Source organism: Maniola jurtina, chromosome 12, assembly GCF_905333055.1.
Source record: "Maniola jurtina chromosome 12, ilManJurt1.1, whole genome shotgun sequence".
Taxonomy (NCBI): Eukaryota; Metazoa; Arthropoda; class Insecta; order Lepidoptera; family Nymphalidae; genus Maniola; species Maniola jurtina.
In genome coordinates, this window is record NC_060040.1 from 11,664,199 (window position 1) to 11,682,610 (window position 18,412).

The 18,412-nt window shown below is 35.2% G+C and overlaps 1 protein-coding gene and 1 non-coding gene across 4 annotated transcripts in view; both read left to right on the top strand.

The window, feature by feature from the left end:
• LOC123870031 (diuretic hormone class 2) overlaps positions 1-16,878 on the top strand; it is a 59,293-nt gene extending 42,415 nt beyond the window's left edge. Inside the window, exons 2-6 of one of the 3 annotated variants that reach the window (XM_045913190.1) lie at positions 12,272-12,355; positions 12,595-12,699; positions 13,773-13,793; positions 14,718-14,756; positions 15,429-16,878. In XM_045913190.1, the coding sequence (XP_045769146.1) occupies positions 12,273-12,355; positions 12,595-12,699; positions 13,773-13,793; positions 14,718-14,756; positions 15,429-15,558 (378 nt within the window). In that variant the 5' untranslated portion in view covers position 12,272 and the 3' untranslated portion in view covers positions 15,559-16,878. The remainder of the gene's footprint in view (positions 1-12,271; positions 12,356-12,594; positions 12,700-13,772; positions 13,794-14,717; positions 14,757-15,428) is intronic. The other 2 variants (XM_045913191.1, XM_045913192.1) reach the window with 2 other exon arrangements.
• Positions 16,879-18,050: 1,172 nt separating this feature from the next.
• Positions 18,051-18,122, top strand: Trnae-uuc. The gene has a single exon. It is a non-coding gene; the product is annotated as a tRNA-Glu (tRNA).
• Positions 18,123-18,412: the final 290 nt, after the last annotated feature.

Here is an 18,412-nt window from a genome sequence, read left to right on the forward strand (position 1 = left end):
AGTTGTGTGTGTGTGTGTGTGTGTTTTCTCCATCAACGATAAAAACTATTAAATTACTACTAGGTCACGTGTGAAATTTCTCATCACAATGGTCCTATGTGCTTATTATTTGATACCGAATATAAGCTCCCGAGTAAATAAATTGATTGAAAGCGAACTGCGCTGAAATTTATCACATTTGCGGTTGGATAGAGCTGTGGTGATTTGGTAATTGTTTACCTTATTGATAAACATTCCCATTTCATAATCAACTCATATCGTGTGGGTTCTGATTGTGACATTTCTATTCAATAGCGGTGTGTTGGATCCAGTCAAATAGACGTTCCACGTAGGATAAACCACCCATTGTCTAAAAATTTAAAAAGGCCTTTCTTGAAGATTTTCTTTGAAGATTGTTGTGCAACACACACTGATGCAACAGTCAATCAACTATCGACCTCAAACGTCAACTTCGCGAGCTCTCCCAATTGCCATGAGTCGCGTTACAAAATAGTATCGTGTCTGTACCCTTAAACTGACAATTTCGAAAACTTTTTCTCTAGGAAGAGGAAAATTCTCGTAGATGTTTAAGTATGCCCAACTCTATTGAGAATGTTGTCCAACGGCCTACGAATAAAATCCAACCCCCATGATTCTCCCATCGATCTTTCAAGTACCGGCCGCGGCAGCTGGATATCTGAAAGCTTGCGGGAAATAATGGGAAAATATAACAGGGCTCAAGCGAACCATTCAAAAAGCTCCCGTTTGCCATACAAATACTTCGGTGACAAGTTTTGTTGAGTTTATCTTAGGGTTGCGCAAAGTGGCGAACAGGGAGCAATGAATCCAAGTGACTTTATGACCAGAAAATGCTTTGGAGACGATTGTAAAATATAGCTCAACAGTGCGACATTTTGGCTAATCTTTAAGCTAATCTAAATTAACAAGTCCAAATGTATTGCTATCCTTTTCTCAAAGGTCCCTGAAGAAAAAGATAGCTGTAGGCGTCCACTGCTAGTCATAGATTTTTGCAAGGATTTTCACAGATTGCTTCACTTCATTTATTTATGTGACTACAATTTCTGGCACGTAAATAATACTTTTTCTTTATTTATTTATTTTTATTAATATTAAATTCATGTACCAAAAAATGTTGTCGCATATAGTTACTGTAATTTAGATATTTTGTTTTCATAATTTGAATGTAAGTTTTCTTGAGATAATCTCACCAATTTCTCCAGAGCGTAATAAATCAGTGACAAAACATATTTTAAGTTTGTACTGCTAGTGGATATCACGTCTTCAAATCCCTGAAGATCCAGGTCGTCTTAAATCATAATCTAATCTTGTTGTAGTAGTATTATGACTAAATAATTAGGTACTAGCTGACCGACCCCGGTTTCACTTGGGTGGAAATTCCGAAAATTTCTTAGTGGAAGACTATTTAGTGAGAATATACAACATCTCAAATTGACCTAATGCAGTGGTTTGATTACTGTATTCTCCGTTATTTCCATTTATTTATAAAATAGATTTCCCTTGAAAGTAATCAAGATAGTTTTACTAAGATAAAGGAAGGTAAGGACCCAAAAAGAGGGGTGTTATAAGTTTGACGTGTGTATCTGTGTATCTGTCTGTGCATGTCTCCTAAACTAATGAACCGATTTTAATTTAGTTTTTTTTTTTGTTCGAAAGATGGCTTGATCGAGAGTGTTCTTAGCTATAATCCAAGAAAATCGGTTCAGCAGTTTGAAAGTTATCAGCTCTTTTCTAGTTACTGTAACCTTCACTTGTCGGGGGTGTTATAAATTTTTAATTTACACTTGTTTTATGTAAAAATATACTTTTCATCACCTTTCCACCAAGATAGACTTGACTGATGCTGGTTAATAAACTATAACCAGAGTTGATTATTGTAAGGACATATTTCAAAGACCATTTTCACCATCGAATAAATGATAATCACGCAAATCGGTCTAAAGTGAAATTATTGAGTAAAAATGTTGGTGTAACTGCATTTACCTAAAAAGTGCGCGTACCAACCGATGCTTTTGGGGATGTAATATGTTAGCTGACAAAATCTTCATCAAAAAAATAACATATCCGAAACTCGATTAGTTCTACTGCGCACGGATAACATTTGAGTGAGTCTATGAATATATTATCTGTAGTCAAAGGATTTATCTTACCTGGACATTGTCTGTTTTACATACCATCCTTTATACGTTTTGGACGCAGTGACATGAGGAAGATAGGGAAAATAGTTCCTTAGGGTAGACTTATCCTAAACCTTTTACAAGCTTTTTTATACACTAGAGGAGCACGCATGCCCACAATCAAAATGGTGGTGTGGGCTAAGATGGAACACGTTTACCTAAAAGATGTTTATTCACTCTCATGTCAGAGATACCCGGACTGCAATTGGTAGGAAACAGATCGTGAAAGAGTATTTCTAAACCTTAAAGTCATGCACGTATGAGGAATGATAACGTAAAACGCGTAACGTAAACGTAACGTAACGTAAAAGGCGCCGCATTCCAGCGAGGTGCAAACTTAGCGCGACCGAGTTATAGTGTGCTACTTCACAGCTTTATTCCTGCTTCACCTTTCTACCACAAAACAGCGAGAAACTGTGAACGTTGGCACCCTTGTGTGGTCGATATCCAATCTAAGTACCTCTACAGAACGTTATAGCTTGGTTCGGTTCTGATACAAACCGCTAAGATGTGGAATGCTCTTCCGGCGTCCATGTTTCCGGCCACCTATAACCTAAATACCTTCAAGGTATGTGTGAATAGGCATCTTCTAGACAGAGGCACTTCAATCTAAACATTGTCATTGTTTTTTTAAACATGATTGTCGTCAAATAAAAAACCGCTTGTATACTCGTATTGTACTGACTGCCTCATTGGTTAAGTGGTTAACTTATTCGGCTGCGGATTGATGTTCCAGGTTTGATTCCCGGGTTGGTCCAATAAAAATTGAGGGTTGTTGTCAAGAAATTGTCAGTAGTAGCCCGGAGTTAAAAAGTTTACGGTGTTACAACCCTTTGCCTCGCCGAGCACATAAACCCGCTGGTCTTGCACCTTATCTCTCTCCGGTCGTGTCGGAATGCCGTCCCATTGGACTAAGAGAGTGCACCTGTCTATGAGTCCTAAACTTGCTGCCGTGGCCGTAGGAGAACATTATTTAGAGGTGTGTCTATTCAAAATTTAAAATTCAAGCATCTACCACTGGTTCGGAATGCCTTTCTTCTCGAGAAGAATCAGCATGAAACTCGGCGGTTGCTCTTTTTTCTAAGGGATCGACGCTAGAATTAAGTTGGACTATCTGAATATCGTCTTTCATGGCCATATTATTGCCTACTTGAAGAATCGATATGAATTTCTCTGTGGAAACTCGAGCACACTTTAACAAACGAAAAACCTTCAGTTTGTTGTTCTACCAAAATCTACGAATGGCCTGAATTCTTGTTCGTTATTGAATAACGTCCATTTTCTATATTCAATCTATCGGTATTCTTCAGATTCCTAAAGCAAAGTAAGTACTAGTTGTATATAGGGATTCATAAAGGCCCATCCGTTAACCGACTTATATGACAGGTACAGAGGTCGCTTGCGTCACTTAAATTGACATATTGTGGGAACTCCTTGGGTTTCCGGGATGAAAAGTTTTTTATCCCGGAAACCCAGAGTTCCCACAGGATTTTTGAAACCTACATCCACGCGGTTGAAGTCCAGGCATTATCTAGTAGACAATAAAATAATAGTAGTGGTAGCAGCAGACTATAGTTTCTTGTTAATTACAGACAAATAAACTCTGTAGGTATCAGCTCTAGCACGCGCGTGAAATCTCGACGTTCCAGACTTCAAACTAGGTTTCACAAGTTGCAGCGCCAATTTAAACTGCAAATGGAACTTTTAACAACAAATTGCAATCTAGCGAAAACGACTCTCAGGTCGTTTCTTTTTACCGAACTTCCGTTCCACTTGGAGTAATTGTTTTGACGTAAGCGCAATCATTAAGTTTTCTTCTTTTAACGGTATTGTAAATACCGTTAAAAGAAGACTATATACTTAATACTAATTGGTCATCTTTATTAACGTTATCTCTTAAACTCCGTTCAGTCAAACAGACAGACAGACAGACAACGAAGTGATTTTATAAAAGTTCGTTTTTTCTCTGGACATACGGAACCCTAAAAAGAAAACCTTGTAAGTACTGTTTTGTAATTGTTCTACACTGAATAAAGGTTGTACTTACAACAATTCGTTAGAAGTACACTTATTTGAGTATTTTGTGCTTGCTTTCGAAAAGAAAATTATACCTAGTGGTACCTACCGATAAAGTTAATGCACTCAATTACTACATATTACTTAACTTAAGTACCTGCATTTCTATATACTTAGCTATGTAAAGGCCTAGTTGAAGTAAAGCTAGTTTCATTAAATTTTGAAATATTAAAAATAACTAAATTAAATATTTTCAAGTATTTTAGATTTTGTATTTGCATCTTGAATACTCGTTAATCTACAGAAACGTTATGTCAATAATAATATATACCTACTTCTAAAATAATAGCTGCCCCGTTTTCCAAACCGCTTGACCAAAATTATCTAGGCCTTGTTTTACAAAGGAAATTTTAGCCCAGTTTCAACATAAGTAAAATTTTGTGATTATGAACACAAAGCTGAAGTTCTCAGTGGGACGAGAATGTTTTAAATTAACATTGTCATACTTTAACCTTTTGGAAATTTACCAAGAATGTATTAGTTGAAGCCATGGAGTATTAAAATTAACGCATGAATTGCATTAAATAATCATAATGAAACAAGTGTAAATTAAAAATTTGTAACACCCCTGACAAGTGAAGGTTACAGTAACTAGAAAAGAGCTGATAACTTTCAAACGGCTGAACCGATTTTCTTGGATTATAGCTAAGAACACTCTCGATCAAGCCACCTTTCAAACACAAAAAACTAAATTAAAACGGTTCATTAGTTTAGGAGCTACGATGTCACAGATAAATACACAGATTCACATCAAACTTATAACACCCCTCTTTTTGGGTGGGGGGTTAAAAATGTAGCGTATGTCCCCCGGACCATAATAACGAATCGATTGACACCTTATTAATCAAAATCCATCGATGTATGATGTCAAAATCGGCTCAGTAGTTTCGGTACTACGGTGGAACACATAAATACAAACCTACAAACATACCTACATACATAGACTGCTAAAATCATAACTTTTGGCTTTGCCGTAGTCGGGTAAAAAGACACACCAATACAGCTAGTCTTCATATTTAGCAGCTAGCAGTCTACAGATATTCACAAGTCGGCGCATAACAATGGATATTCAATTCTGTAGTATTCAGTTCTTGATGCAATATCACTTATCGACTGCTAGCGCATTGTCGCGACGTCTAGAGGCGGTTAAGAGATCTTACAGCACACAATCAACAATGAAGTTCTGTTCAATGCAAATATAGTACAAGCTGCTCTATTAAATCTCTAACCTCAGTCAGGCTATGACTAGCTGATGCCCGCGACTTCGTCCGCCGTACCTCCAATATCAATTTATAACCGACAGTTTCCAAATCCCATCAGATTTGGTGGTCAAGTCCCTTGCAGCATCAGGATTGAGGAATAATTGGATTCCAATTTTTTCCAAAGTTTTCTAATTCCATATTTGGTTTTGGGTCAACGTTATACACCAAATACCCTTTCAGGTTTCTATCTCATTTCTACGAGCTAGAGACCTGTGACACGCGGACAGACAGACGGACAGACAGACAGACAGACAGCAGAGTGACATCAACTGGGCTCCGTTTTAGCCTTTGTGTACGAAACCCTAAAAAACCATGCTAGCCAAGTAAGTACGGTTCGGCAGACATCGCACATCTTTCAGAATATTAGGAAAACCTCACAGACATGCAGGTTTCCTACGATGATTTCCTTTACAGTTAAAGCATTGGTATAAGATTAACGTGGAAATGCATCCTTATTATAACTAGCTTCTTCAAGCTTTTCCTGTAATTTTACTCAGCGATTTGAAGAAGTCTCAGGGGAAATATAGTGAGCTCTCACAACTGCTTGCTCTCCATATAACATATCAAATATAATTCACAGGACAACTGACTTCATATAAACAGATTTTCTGCACACAAACTTATTGGATAAACTTCTAGGGAATTCACTCGGACTTCGCGTTATCACTGGCTTTCTGCGAAAATGTATTGTTTTGCCTAATGGGACTTTAATAACAAGAATAGGAAAACTGACTGACTGATATATCAACATCATACAGCTCAAGCAATGATATTTCTATGTCCAACGAGATCTATAAAAAAACTCGCGGATGGATTCACGAGAAATAGGTAAAAAGAAACGTAATTTGATTATTATCATCATCGCCAAACACAGTCATCAACCGATTGCTGATTCTTCTTAGAATGGAATGGGTTTTTGACACACTTTTGAGTAAATTATAGAGAACTCAAAATAATGTAGTCAAAAATTATTAGGTAGGTATGCAAACCATTTTCACACAGACAGTCGACACAATATAAAGGTCATCGACTTTTCTTTCTTACTTAGGCATTATAATATTAGCCTTGAACCTTTATTTATCCTATCGACAAGGATACGTGTCTTCCAATGTCATCAAAGGCTTTGCGGACCGGATATTTGATTTATGCGGTACCAACTTCGGGTACATATTTGTTGTAAAACTTTAATCGTTAGCCGCAATAGACTAATAATATCTCGAGAGCAGAATAATACCTCGCCCGAAAAGTATGAAAAGTAAAACTAGTCCATGTACTACATACTCAGTGACCCGTTCTTGGCGTTATTATTCTAAGATTGATATACTCTGTTCCAACTAGGCCACACAAAACTAGAGTCTTCTTCATCATCATCATCATAATGATGAACCCATGGCCGCCGGCCCACTCCTGAGGACGGGTCAGAACTCAGAATGAAAAGGATTTAAGCCATAGTCTGTCACGCTGGTCCAGTGTGGATTAACAGACTTCACACACCTTTGAGAACATTATGGAGAACTCAGGCATTGAGGTTTCCTCACGATGTTTTCCTTGACAATTTTAATAAAATGATATTTAATTGTTTAAAAACACATAACTCCAAAAATGTTATCGGTGAGAACCCGTCGGCGATTCCATCTTTGGCACGTACCTCCCGAATCGGAGGCGGACCTCTCAACTACAAGGCCTTCACGGCTATAACCAGAGTAAAAAGGATACAATTTCTCTATATTCTGTATATTGGGGGATTTTTTACACCTGATGTCTCTCTCTATGGCATACAGCTCATTGGGTAAACCAATATCTGCAGTGTAATTAGTACACATAAGGGTTAGTGTTCACAGCACGCTTCGTTTGCTGCGATAAGATGGTTTCATAAAATCACTAAGCAGTATCAGCCGACATTCAAGTTCACTGATAATCGCATGACAGTCCACAAGCCTAGGAGGTTGTTACGTGAGTGCCTATCTTGATCTGATTACCTTGATTTGATATTGATTTTTAAACAATCCTGCATTAAACCGGCCAAGTTAAGTCAGACTCGTGCACTACCGTTTGCAATTTCCATACTACAGAAGAAGTACAAGTGTAAATTAAAAATTTATAACACCCCCGACAAGTGATGGTTACAGTAACTAGAAAAGAGCTGATAACTTTCGAACGGCTGAACCGATTTTCTTGGATTATAGCTAAGAACACTCTCGATCAAGCCACCTTTCAAACAAAAAAAAAGTTAAATTAAAATCAGTTCATTAGTTTAGAAACAGACATATACACAGTTACACAGATACACACGTCAAACTTATAACACCCCGCTTTTTCTGTTATATTTTTAATCAAAACCTATAGGTTTCTTACTTCCCGTTGACCTAGAATCATGATATTTGTTTGGTAGGTAGCAAATCCTTTAGCACAAGTAAAGGAAAAATCCGAAAACCGTGAATTTGTGGTTACATCACAAAAAAAATAAAAAGTGTTATTTCTTGTAGGTACGATGGTACGAAACCCTTCGTGTGTGAGTCCGATTCACACTTGACTAGTTTTTAACCTGCTTACCGTCAAAACAGGGCCCAATTGTTATTGATCCCTATTGGTTATTGGTAAACTAACTTTTGTCTACATTGTGGTATATGTATTTTTAGCAATCCTTTATAGTAATAAACTAGCTGATGCCCGCAGCTTCGCCCGCGTGGATTGGTCAGATCCCCTGCAGCATCAGGATTGAGGAGTTGGACTCCAAATTTTTTATGAAACAATGTCGCAAAGTTCCTCTATCGATTAAAAAAGAAATGACGCAAATCGGTTCAGAAATCTCGGAGATTTCGGTGTACATAGGTAGAAAAACACAACTCTCTTTTTAAAAGTCGGTTAAAAAAGTAGCCTATTTTACGCCCTGGTCAATCCTCTACTTGCCTGTGAAAGTCCCGTCAAAATCGGTTCAGCCGTTCCAAAGATTAGCCTTTTCAAACAGACAGACAGACAGACAGACAGACAGACAAAAATTTTAAAAACGTGTGATTCAGTTATGGTATCGTTCAAATAACCATATGAGCTTAATATGAGGTAGTTATTTCGAAATTACAGACAGACACTCCAATTTTATTTATTAGTATAGATAGTCTACTGGTTGTGAATTATTTCGAACCAACTAAGTAAGCACGTTGCCATACTCTTAGCTTGTCTCTGTAACTTAAGTACATACTCTGTAACCACATTGTAGCCATGTTGTAGTCTAGTCAACAAGCTATTTTTGGTTGCTCATTCAAGCGCGTAAGCCACTTGCGTGAGTAGAGAATGTTAGCGGCAAACACAAGTCCCTAATGGAGCCTCGTTGTATATGGCAAGTTTTTCTACACAATTGCCTTAACATACTTTTTATTCTCTAATATTGCCTTATTCTCTTATACACGTTGTATACAATCTCTAAACTAAACTAAAAATACAGGTCCAAATGATCGATGTAATTTTGGCATAGATATAATTACAGACCTAGAGAGTGTCATAGTTTACGTTTTATCACGAAAAATCAAAATTTCCCACGGGAATTTTAACCTAAATCCACGCGGATGAAATCGTGGACATATTTTAATTTTGTATACAGGCATTTCTTATACTTAAAGCATTGTAAGGTACTCGTGCGAGTAAGCACTCAATTCAAACGAGGCATTAGTCCTACCCAGACACAATCCAAGCGCACTGATCCGATTGTCTTGCTACAACCACTCGGTAATTGCACATTAGCTAACTTTAACTAACTCTAAGCCACTGGTCGGCCAGAACTTTGACCATAGTCCAATAGTCCAATAGTCACGTCCGTACAACTTCGTAGGCTTAGGTAAAGTAGAGCGAGTTAAAAGCACTTGTTCAAGAATAGTTCATTTCAAATTCATACAAAGTAGATAGATATTATAATAAATGTCTGTAAGAAATTTCTGCTATTCGTACTTCTCTAAAAATAAAATACATCTCGTGGATATAAGTTTTCAAAAATCCCGTGGGAACTCATTGATTTTCCGTGATAAAAAGTAGCTTATGTGTTAATTCAACCTATAATCTATCTTGATTCCAAACAGCCAAATTTGTCTAGTAGTTTTTTGCGTGAAAGAGTAACAAACATCCATACATCCATCCATACACACAAACTTTCGCGTTTATGAGGATGCTGTGTGCTGTACCTAAAACTGCAAAATGCCAAGTGTCTTTGCCAGTGCTAAGTGTCAAGCATGGATGTAGGAAATAATAATTTTTATTTTGATGCCAAGTGAATATGGGGCTCTACCGTCGACCGGTTCGGAAAGCAATTCTAATGAGAGGAGCCAGCTAAAAACTCAGTAGTTACTTACTCTTTTACGAATAAAAATTTTTCTTACACCTTGAATTTTCCCAGAATTTACCCACGTTATTCCACCCTTGACAAATGTCCAATTTCCATACAAAGCCAGGAGTATGTAAATATAAACAAGCAGCGTTGAGTTACACATTAACCTCTGCAACCCAGGCGGCTAAAAATATATTGTACCTGTACCCTTTTTAGGGTTCCGCACACGAAGGATGCCAACCGTCCGTCCGTTCGTCCGTCCGTCCGTCTGTCAGTGGGATGTATCTCGTAATAGGTAGAGAGTTGAAATTTTCACATGTACATGTCTATTGCGCCTATAAACAACAAATAATATAAAATTTAAATGGCCGTCATGAAAATTAAAAAGTGTTGTTTTTTATACGATGGTACGGAACCCTTCGTGTGCGAGTCCCACTCGCACTTGACCGATTTTTACTGCAAAGAATGCCTCGCGAAATAAGGTACCACCCTTATTTTGCAACTAAAAGCTTTTTGGGGGTACGAGTATATTATGTAGTGTGTACCGAGGTATTATGAGTTAAAAGCCATGTTAGTAAATATTCCGAAAGATGTCCTTTACAGATATTTTTGAATGGAGCACTATAATACATTATTTTGTCAAAACTTCTTTATAAATGCTTATTTAAGTATGACGTTGTTAGTAGACAAGTGTAAATTAAAAACTTATAACACCCCCGACAAATGAAGGTTACCTACAGTAACTAGAAAAGAGCTTATAACTTTCAAACGGCTGAACCGATTTTCTTGGATTATAGCTAAGAACACTCTCGATCAAGCCTCCTTTCAAACAAAAAAAAAACTAAATTAAAATCGATTCATAAGTTTAGGAGCTACGATGGCACAGACAGATACACAAATACACACGACAAACTTATAACACCCCTCTTTTTGGGTCGGGGGTAAAAAAAAAACGTGGAACGTAAACAGAGAGCTAGGATATTATATCACCTTAAGTTTAAAAATTACTTTACAATTTCTTGAAAATAAAAGCGTATTTTTTAATGTCTCACATAATATGAACTTACAAATAGATTGAATATCAATATTATTTAACCAACCCAGATACATAATCATCCAGGATATCTTCTTAAAATTCATTGCACAATATTATTCCAACATCTCAAAATAATTAAGGCTCTTTTGCAACGTTTTCCTGAATTATCTCACGTTACCAACAACTTGACATTTGGGACTTTTAATATTTCACTAATTAAAAGGGGTCTCTCCGTCACTCGCTCCATACAAACGTAGTTCCAAATTCATTTGAATATTAAGCAACCAAAGTCCATGAAATTTTGCAGACATATTCTAGAAACTAATATCTGTGCCTGTGGTTTTCCAGATTTCTGTTAAAATATTCGGTTTCAAAGTTACGCGGTCTTAAAAATTCACATACAAATCTTTGAGCCTCTGTTATTTTAAAACTACATATTTTTAGAAAAATCTAAAACACCACAGGCACAGATATTAGTTTCTAGAATATGTCTGCAAAATTTCATGGACTTTGGTTGTTAATATTCAAATGAAATTGGAACTACGTTTGTATGGAACGAGTGACGGAGAGACCTCTCTTAAATAGTGCTAGAATGTTTTACCTACTTCTGGTAATTGAATATTTTAAACATACTTTACTTGAGCTCTCACAAACTTAATTTTACAGAGGTAATTTCTATTTAAATGTTTCACCCGTATTTTAACGAACTACACCTAAAGCCCTTACTGTTATTGCTTTCTCTTTATTGTTACACGTACATATTATATGCACTTCTATTTACTTAACATTTAAATTGAAATTGTATTATTTTATTTTCATTCTATTGTAGCTAGGTACCTATACCACTAATGTGGGAGAAATATGTTAGCACTAACTAGGTACATAGTAATATTTGTGTGTGTCTAAAACCTGACTGCGATCGTCTTAATAAACGCTGAAATATTAGAGTAAAATTGCTTTTCTGTCGCTTGGTCTATTTAAATGTTATTGTACATTTATATACATGAGATCAGAATTTTCTCCTCTTTCATTTGACATCCCTCTCTATACAATAGCATAAGAAAAAAGTTTTGGAGACCTCCACTTTTTTTGATGTAACATCCGTTAGATCAATTTTTTTCGTGTAAATATAGCCTATGTCATCCGGACCTTTACAACGAATCAATTGACACCTCATTTATCAAAATCGGCCCAGTAGTTTAGGCACTACGGTGGAATACACAGAATCTGAATACAAAGATACATACATACATAGACTACTAAAATCATAACCCTTCCTTTTGGCTTTGCCACAGTCGGGTAAAAACACAAACAAACACTTTTGCATTCAATATGGGTAGTGAAATATGGGTTGGGTATTAATGAAAATTGTATGGATTGGTTACAGGATGGTGCGATTAAGCTGCCTCTTGACCTGCTGCCTGCTGGGCGCCCTGCTGCTCATCCTGCCAGCCGCTGCTTACCCCAGGTAGTGGTACTTTGTCCTTACATCCACGGCTGGACGCCCACGGCTAGAAAGAGGTCTGCAGGTGGCCAATTCCGGGGAATGATCCCTAATATATTAGGGTTCCATACCTTAAAAGGAAAAAGGGAAAAGGACACTTTGTTGTGTGTCTGTCTGTCCATCTGTGTGTTGTATCTATCGAGAATTGCCATGTTAGTTAGCCATGCCTAATACTGTTAGAAAAAATCTGTTCTAATGTTTTCCAGCGCCAACAACTACTACCGCGAAGAAGGCCAGTATGAACCAGAAGAGATTGTGGGAATGCTGAACCGCCTCAACGACCTTATCCAGATGGAACGCAAGATGGAGAGGTGAGAAGCATAAAACATGGTTTTTCGTAACCAACTAACGACCTAAATTAGTAGTCAATATACTGTCTGTCGGTTAGCTGCTTATGAACGTTATTAGATTTGGTTAAAAATTGTATGGTCTCTTTTTTTGACAATTAACAACCATGCTTTTGCTTTGAAAAGAGCAACCGCCGAGTTTCTTGCTGGTTCTTCTTGGTAGGAGAGGCATTTCAAACCAGTGGTAGATGCATTTGGCGGTTCAAAAATACTTGTACAAGTTTAATTGAATACAAAAATATTTTTACTTTTACTTAAGTACTTTATTTTGGCGAACTTATCGATATATTCTACAGATAGATTGATCAATTAATTAATTAATTTTAGTCTAAGTGAAAAGAGATAACGAAAGCGGAATATAGTGCAACGATAACTTTTAAAAGGTTTAACATGGGTTTTACCTAGCAAATTCCTTCCCAAGTCTTCTACGTCTTCTAAGGACAAGACTAGTCCTCATTTAGAATAGACCTAATAAATAAATGTAAAGTTACACCGATTTAGATATTTCCATAAATCAAGGTTGTTAATTTTATTCACATAATATTATCAAATAATTATTATGAGTATGAGTTAGGTTTATTGTGTCTAAAATGAAATTATTTAACTTAAAGTTTTTAAGTAATTTATTTGTAATGTTTAACGGTTTTTACTGCGAGCCTAAAATCATTAAGACGTGTAATTTCTTCCGTTTAGGAAGCGAACTCGACACTTGGCTAAGTTATTATCTGCCTCAAAGACTAATGCCCCTCATTTGAACCTTTTAAATGTTAATAAGAATTAATGTTTCTACGAAGTTTCGCTTTCACGGAACATCCTTAGCCGAGTCGGAAGACTTTTTACTCAATAATTTTATTATAGCAGCTATTATGCTACTGAAATAGACTTAGTTATAAATTTTTCGAGAACACTTTTTACGGAATATTGTTAAAAAGTGTTAACCTACACCTCTACACAAATGAAAACATATAGGTTCTAAGAACAAAATAAACACAATGGTAAAAACACTTCTAATTTCTTTTCTATATTTTTCTTTTCAGCTTTAAAGAAGAAATTTCTAGGTATGTAGGAGTCCTAGATACGCTTCACTAACTTACCTAGTCTAGCGTTTGTTTTTTTTTTTCTATTTTACTGCTTAGAAACCATATAATATATCTATGGGAGTTTACACTTTCCTGGCTTATAAAAAAATTTGCTACATACATTAAAGTTTATTTCTTGCTATAATTGGTTTTTAGTTTTTAATATGTAACTCTATTGATTCGTAAAACCTGAAGCGACTTTTACAAATAATTTATTCATAACATAATAAACATCGAACATATTCATTCATGTGGAAGTATATCTTTTTCCTGTAATATAATGTCTCAAGGAAAAATGTGGAACTGAAAATCCTTGCCCGTCATTCAACACACAACACGTGAGAATAATCGCATCATGGCGAAACCTGCGTCGAATGTAAATATCCGTAAAGCTCTTGGGGTATTATGTAAATATTTCGCGCCTTTTCGAGTAAGGATAAAGTAAACATGCTATAAACAATTTTATTTACTTTTTAGATGCTCGAAACGTATCCGATATTTTAGGTGTCATAATTGTAAATTTATACTCTAACTATGATTGCTTTCTTTTTATTTAACCAGTTTTACTGTAATTTGCTTACTATACTGCATTTTAAATCGCAAAATAAAAATGATTGTTTTATTTTATTCGTTGATCTATATAATATGCTATAAGTAGGTGTATTAGGTCAGGTATTTCAGTTAATGAATTTAGAACAGAGAAATCAATCTAATTTATTTCTATTTGCCTTTTTTACTTTATTGTGTCTTGGACTATGAAAAGCTTTATAACGAAAACCGTACAAAACCGGTCCTCATAATTATAATTGATTTACTTAACATTAAAAAATCTGTATGAACTTGTTTTGGTTAATTTTCTTTTTTTATATTGAATGTCTTACTCCCCATGCTCGCCTACAAAAGGAAATTGATGCCAACCAACGAGAATGAAGATATATCAAAGTAAATATGTCTTACTCTACTTTTGCCATGAAATGTAGCTAGTGTTGTGCTTTGTACCTAAAACCGTACAAAACCGGGTGCCATGCTTAGAACAAGAAATATTTATTTATGTAGATAGAGTACAAATTAAATTGAAACTTTTGACTTTAGCTTTGGAACGATGGATAGAGATTTATAAAAATATAGATAAAATAAATAGTCAGTTAAAAAGCTTTCGGGCTGTGTAATTAAAACCGGACAGAACCGGGCGCCATCCTTAGTCAGAAATTATATATTATTGAAAAATTCAAGTGAAACTTTGTAGTGTACTATTCGAGGATAGATTTTTCTGTTGATATTATATTATGATAGTATTTTTGGTAATGCTCATATTTTTTGTAAGTAAATAGTAATAAATAATTTGCACTGCAGTTTTAGTTAGTTATTTGTTATTTTATTCACATTTACACTTCAAAACAACATTAAAGTTTCACTTAAATTATTTTTAATAATTTCTACTAATTCGCCTACATGAAATATTCAACTAAATTCAAAAGAGTACAATGCTTTGTTGTCGAAAAGAGTTTTTTGTCCTATTAATATAGTTTTATTTTTTATTTTTTGTGTTTAAGTTAATAAGGACTGATATCAATCATAGGGGAGCATGTACTAAACATAAATTTTGAATTCCAGTGAGAAACGCGCCCTCGACTTGGGTCTCAGCCGTGGTTACTCCGGAGCTATTCAAGCCAAGCATCTCATGGGCCTAGCCGCTGCCAACTACGCTGGTGGCCCTGGAAGGAGGCGTCGCAATGCCCACTAAACACTATACTAATATTAACTATACTAAATTAAACTAGTTTTATGTAGCCGTTACCTCTATGGCTCCAAAACTTAAAGTTTACAAACTCTACGCTTGATCTATCAACTAATCAATGTTGAATCAGAAATTATAATCCGTCAATCTAGTATGTATATTAAAACTATTTCAATCGGCCTAGGTATATCATTTATAGCAGCATATAATATTTTAATCGTCAGATCGAATATTGATTACTGCATGTTGTAAAATAGATAGGTAGGTAGATATTTTATTTAAATTATTTCCATTAATAGAAGCAGTTTTTTTAATAATAGTATTTACTGTTTTCCTTCGTAATTTGTGCAGTTAACACAGTGTACACATTTCATTTTTTTACTATTTCTTTAATTTAAAGTAAAACTGGCTAAATTTTTTTGATAAGTCATGGTTCCGAAAAATAAAGTATAATCTCTAATTGACAATTAAAAATATCGGCTGTTTACTGGATCTTATATATAACTCTTCTAGTCATTGTATCATAGTGCTGTAAAATCTTTAACTACTTAGTCACAAATACTAAAGAAAAATAACTTTCTCTGAAAAATTACGTTCCTATTGTTACCATCGATCTCAATGTTAAGGACTGAATAAAATACATTCCATAAATTTTAATAAAAGTAAAAGTAAAAGAATAATGACTTTTACTCATTTGTTTCCCACTTCTGTTATAAATTAAAAAAAAAAAATTATTAAATAAAGATTATTGTTATACTTGTTTATGTTACTTAAAGTTCAACATTGGCCAATCGTCAAAACACTTGAGTAAATAGTCATTTATAAATTCTTTTATTATTGGACCATGTTATGTTGTACATGCACTAGGTATGCAACAGTCATCTGATGAATTTTGAGTTCTAAGTTATTTTTACTATTGTTAAATTTGTGTTAGTCATTTATAATTTTATCTATGACTGACTTTCTACATAACACGATCCAATATAACCCTAACTTTGTAGATACTTATTGTATACCAACTATCAAGTCAGTATTTCCCAATCAGTATTAAAAAAGATCTTCTAATCCTTTCCAATTCTTATGCATACTTCTGTATTCTCATGCCAAAGATACCAAATGTTAGAATGCTTAAAATTTTAAACAAACCTAATTACTTAACTACTTTTTATAAAATTTTGACTGTAAGTAGTGAAAATAGCATTGTTACTGTTGTAGCGACGTCTCTTAAAAAGGTACTTAATGTGACAAAATCTAGTCTATTGTAATTAAATACCTCCTGTCTAGAGATTATTGTTAATAATAAAGAGATATACATATTTACATACATCTATTTTGTTTTGCTCTTCACTTAGAACTAAGCGATCTCTGAAATAAACAAATATTGATAATAATTTGGAAGAAAAATAAAAGTTGTCAACTTTTAAGTAGGTAAGCCTATATCTAGAGCATTCACAAGCTAACAGTTCATCCATCAGCCTGTATGCGTCCACTGCTGGACATAGGCCTTTCCAAGAGCGCGCCACCAAACACGGTCCTCCGCCTTCCTCATCCACCCGCTCCCCGCCACCTTCTTCAGGTCATCGGTCCAGCGGGCAGGAGGTCGTCCCACACTGCGCTTACCGGTACGCGGTCTCCACTCCAGAACACGTCTGCCCCATCGGCCGTCGGCCGTCGGCTAACAGTTAAAGAAAATTAATTATTATTCTTAATTAAACTATTAGTAACTATTTTATTAACATAAAATGTCTTTCAGCTAGAGACCCTAAAAAATGATTTACTTAAGTCTTATTTTCCTGGAATCTATTTTTGTTCTGGTAATTTTAAAATTCAGGACACAATAAAACAGCTAATAGTAGGTATTTAGACAATTTTTATTTATTTAAATTATTTAGTAACAGTAATTACCAATTAATAAACAAATGAAGGGTCGGTAGAGGTAATTTCAATCTAGAGACCATCACTATTTTTTACGATAATGCAGACAGATACAGAAGCGACATCTGCACTTGAACTATCGTACTACTTCATGAAAATGGTTTGGCATCTGCACGCTTACTTAGTTATTACGGTTGCCGCTAGATGGCAGGATTGCAAACGTCTACTAAGTTTTCATTATGATCGCTAGGTCGTGCTAGCAGTTTAACAAAGTAAATTTTTCAAAAGATGTTTTTAGTCGTCTTTTGATACAATAATATAATAATATGTCTAAAATACAATTTTACAATTTCAACAAAATATTATGTTTTACAGTTGGTCTTAATAAATGGTAGCCTCGATATTAAAGGAGTGGACTGAAATGAAATCCGAAAGGTCGCTGGTTCAACTTCAAACCCCTTACCCCAGCCGTTGCACTATTGTCGTACCTACTCCTAGCCCAAACTTTACGCTTAGTTGGAGGGGAAAGGGGAATATTAGTCTGCGTATGATAAACTTGACTTAAATTCTTTAAAAAAATACTAAAAAAGGAAATGAATAATATTTTCAATATTTAATTCATATCCCGTATGGTCTAGTGGCTAGGATACCTGGCTTTCACCCAGGAGGCTCGGGTTCGATTCCCGGTACGGGAAATCCTTTTATAATTTTTGCATTTTATTTCAACCAGTAAGTATAAGTCGTCTTCCAAGTTAAAAAATTGTAAGTACTATATACTAATCTACAGATTTATTTCTACCAGACGAACATAATATAATGCACAAATAATAATAAAGTATTTTCAATTTTCAAAGTAAGATAACTTGTAACTAGACCAAGTGGGGTAGCATAAATGAAAGGGCCTTATCTGTACATTATTAAACAATTTTTTATTTATTTTTATGCATAACTAGCCGATGCCCGCGACTTCGCCCGCGTGGATTTA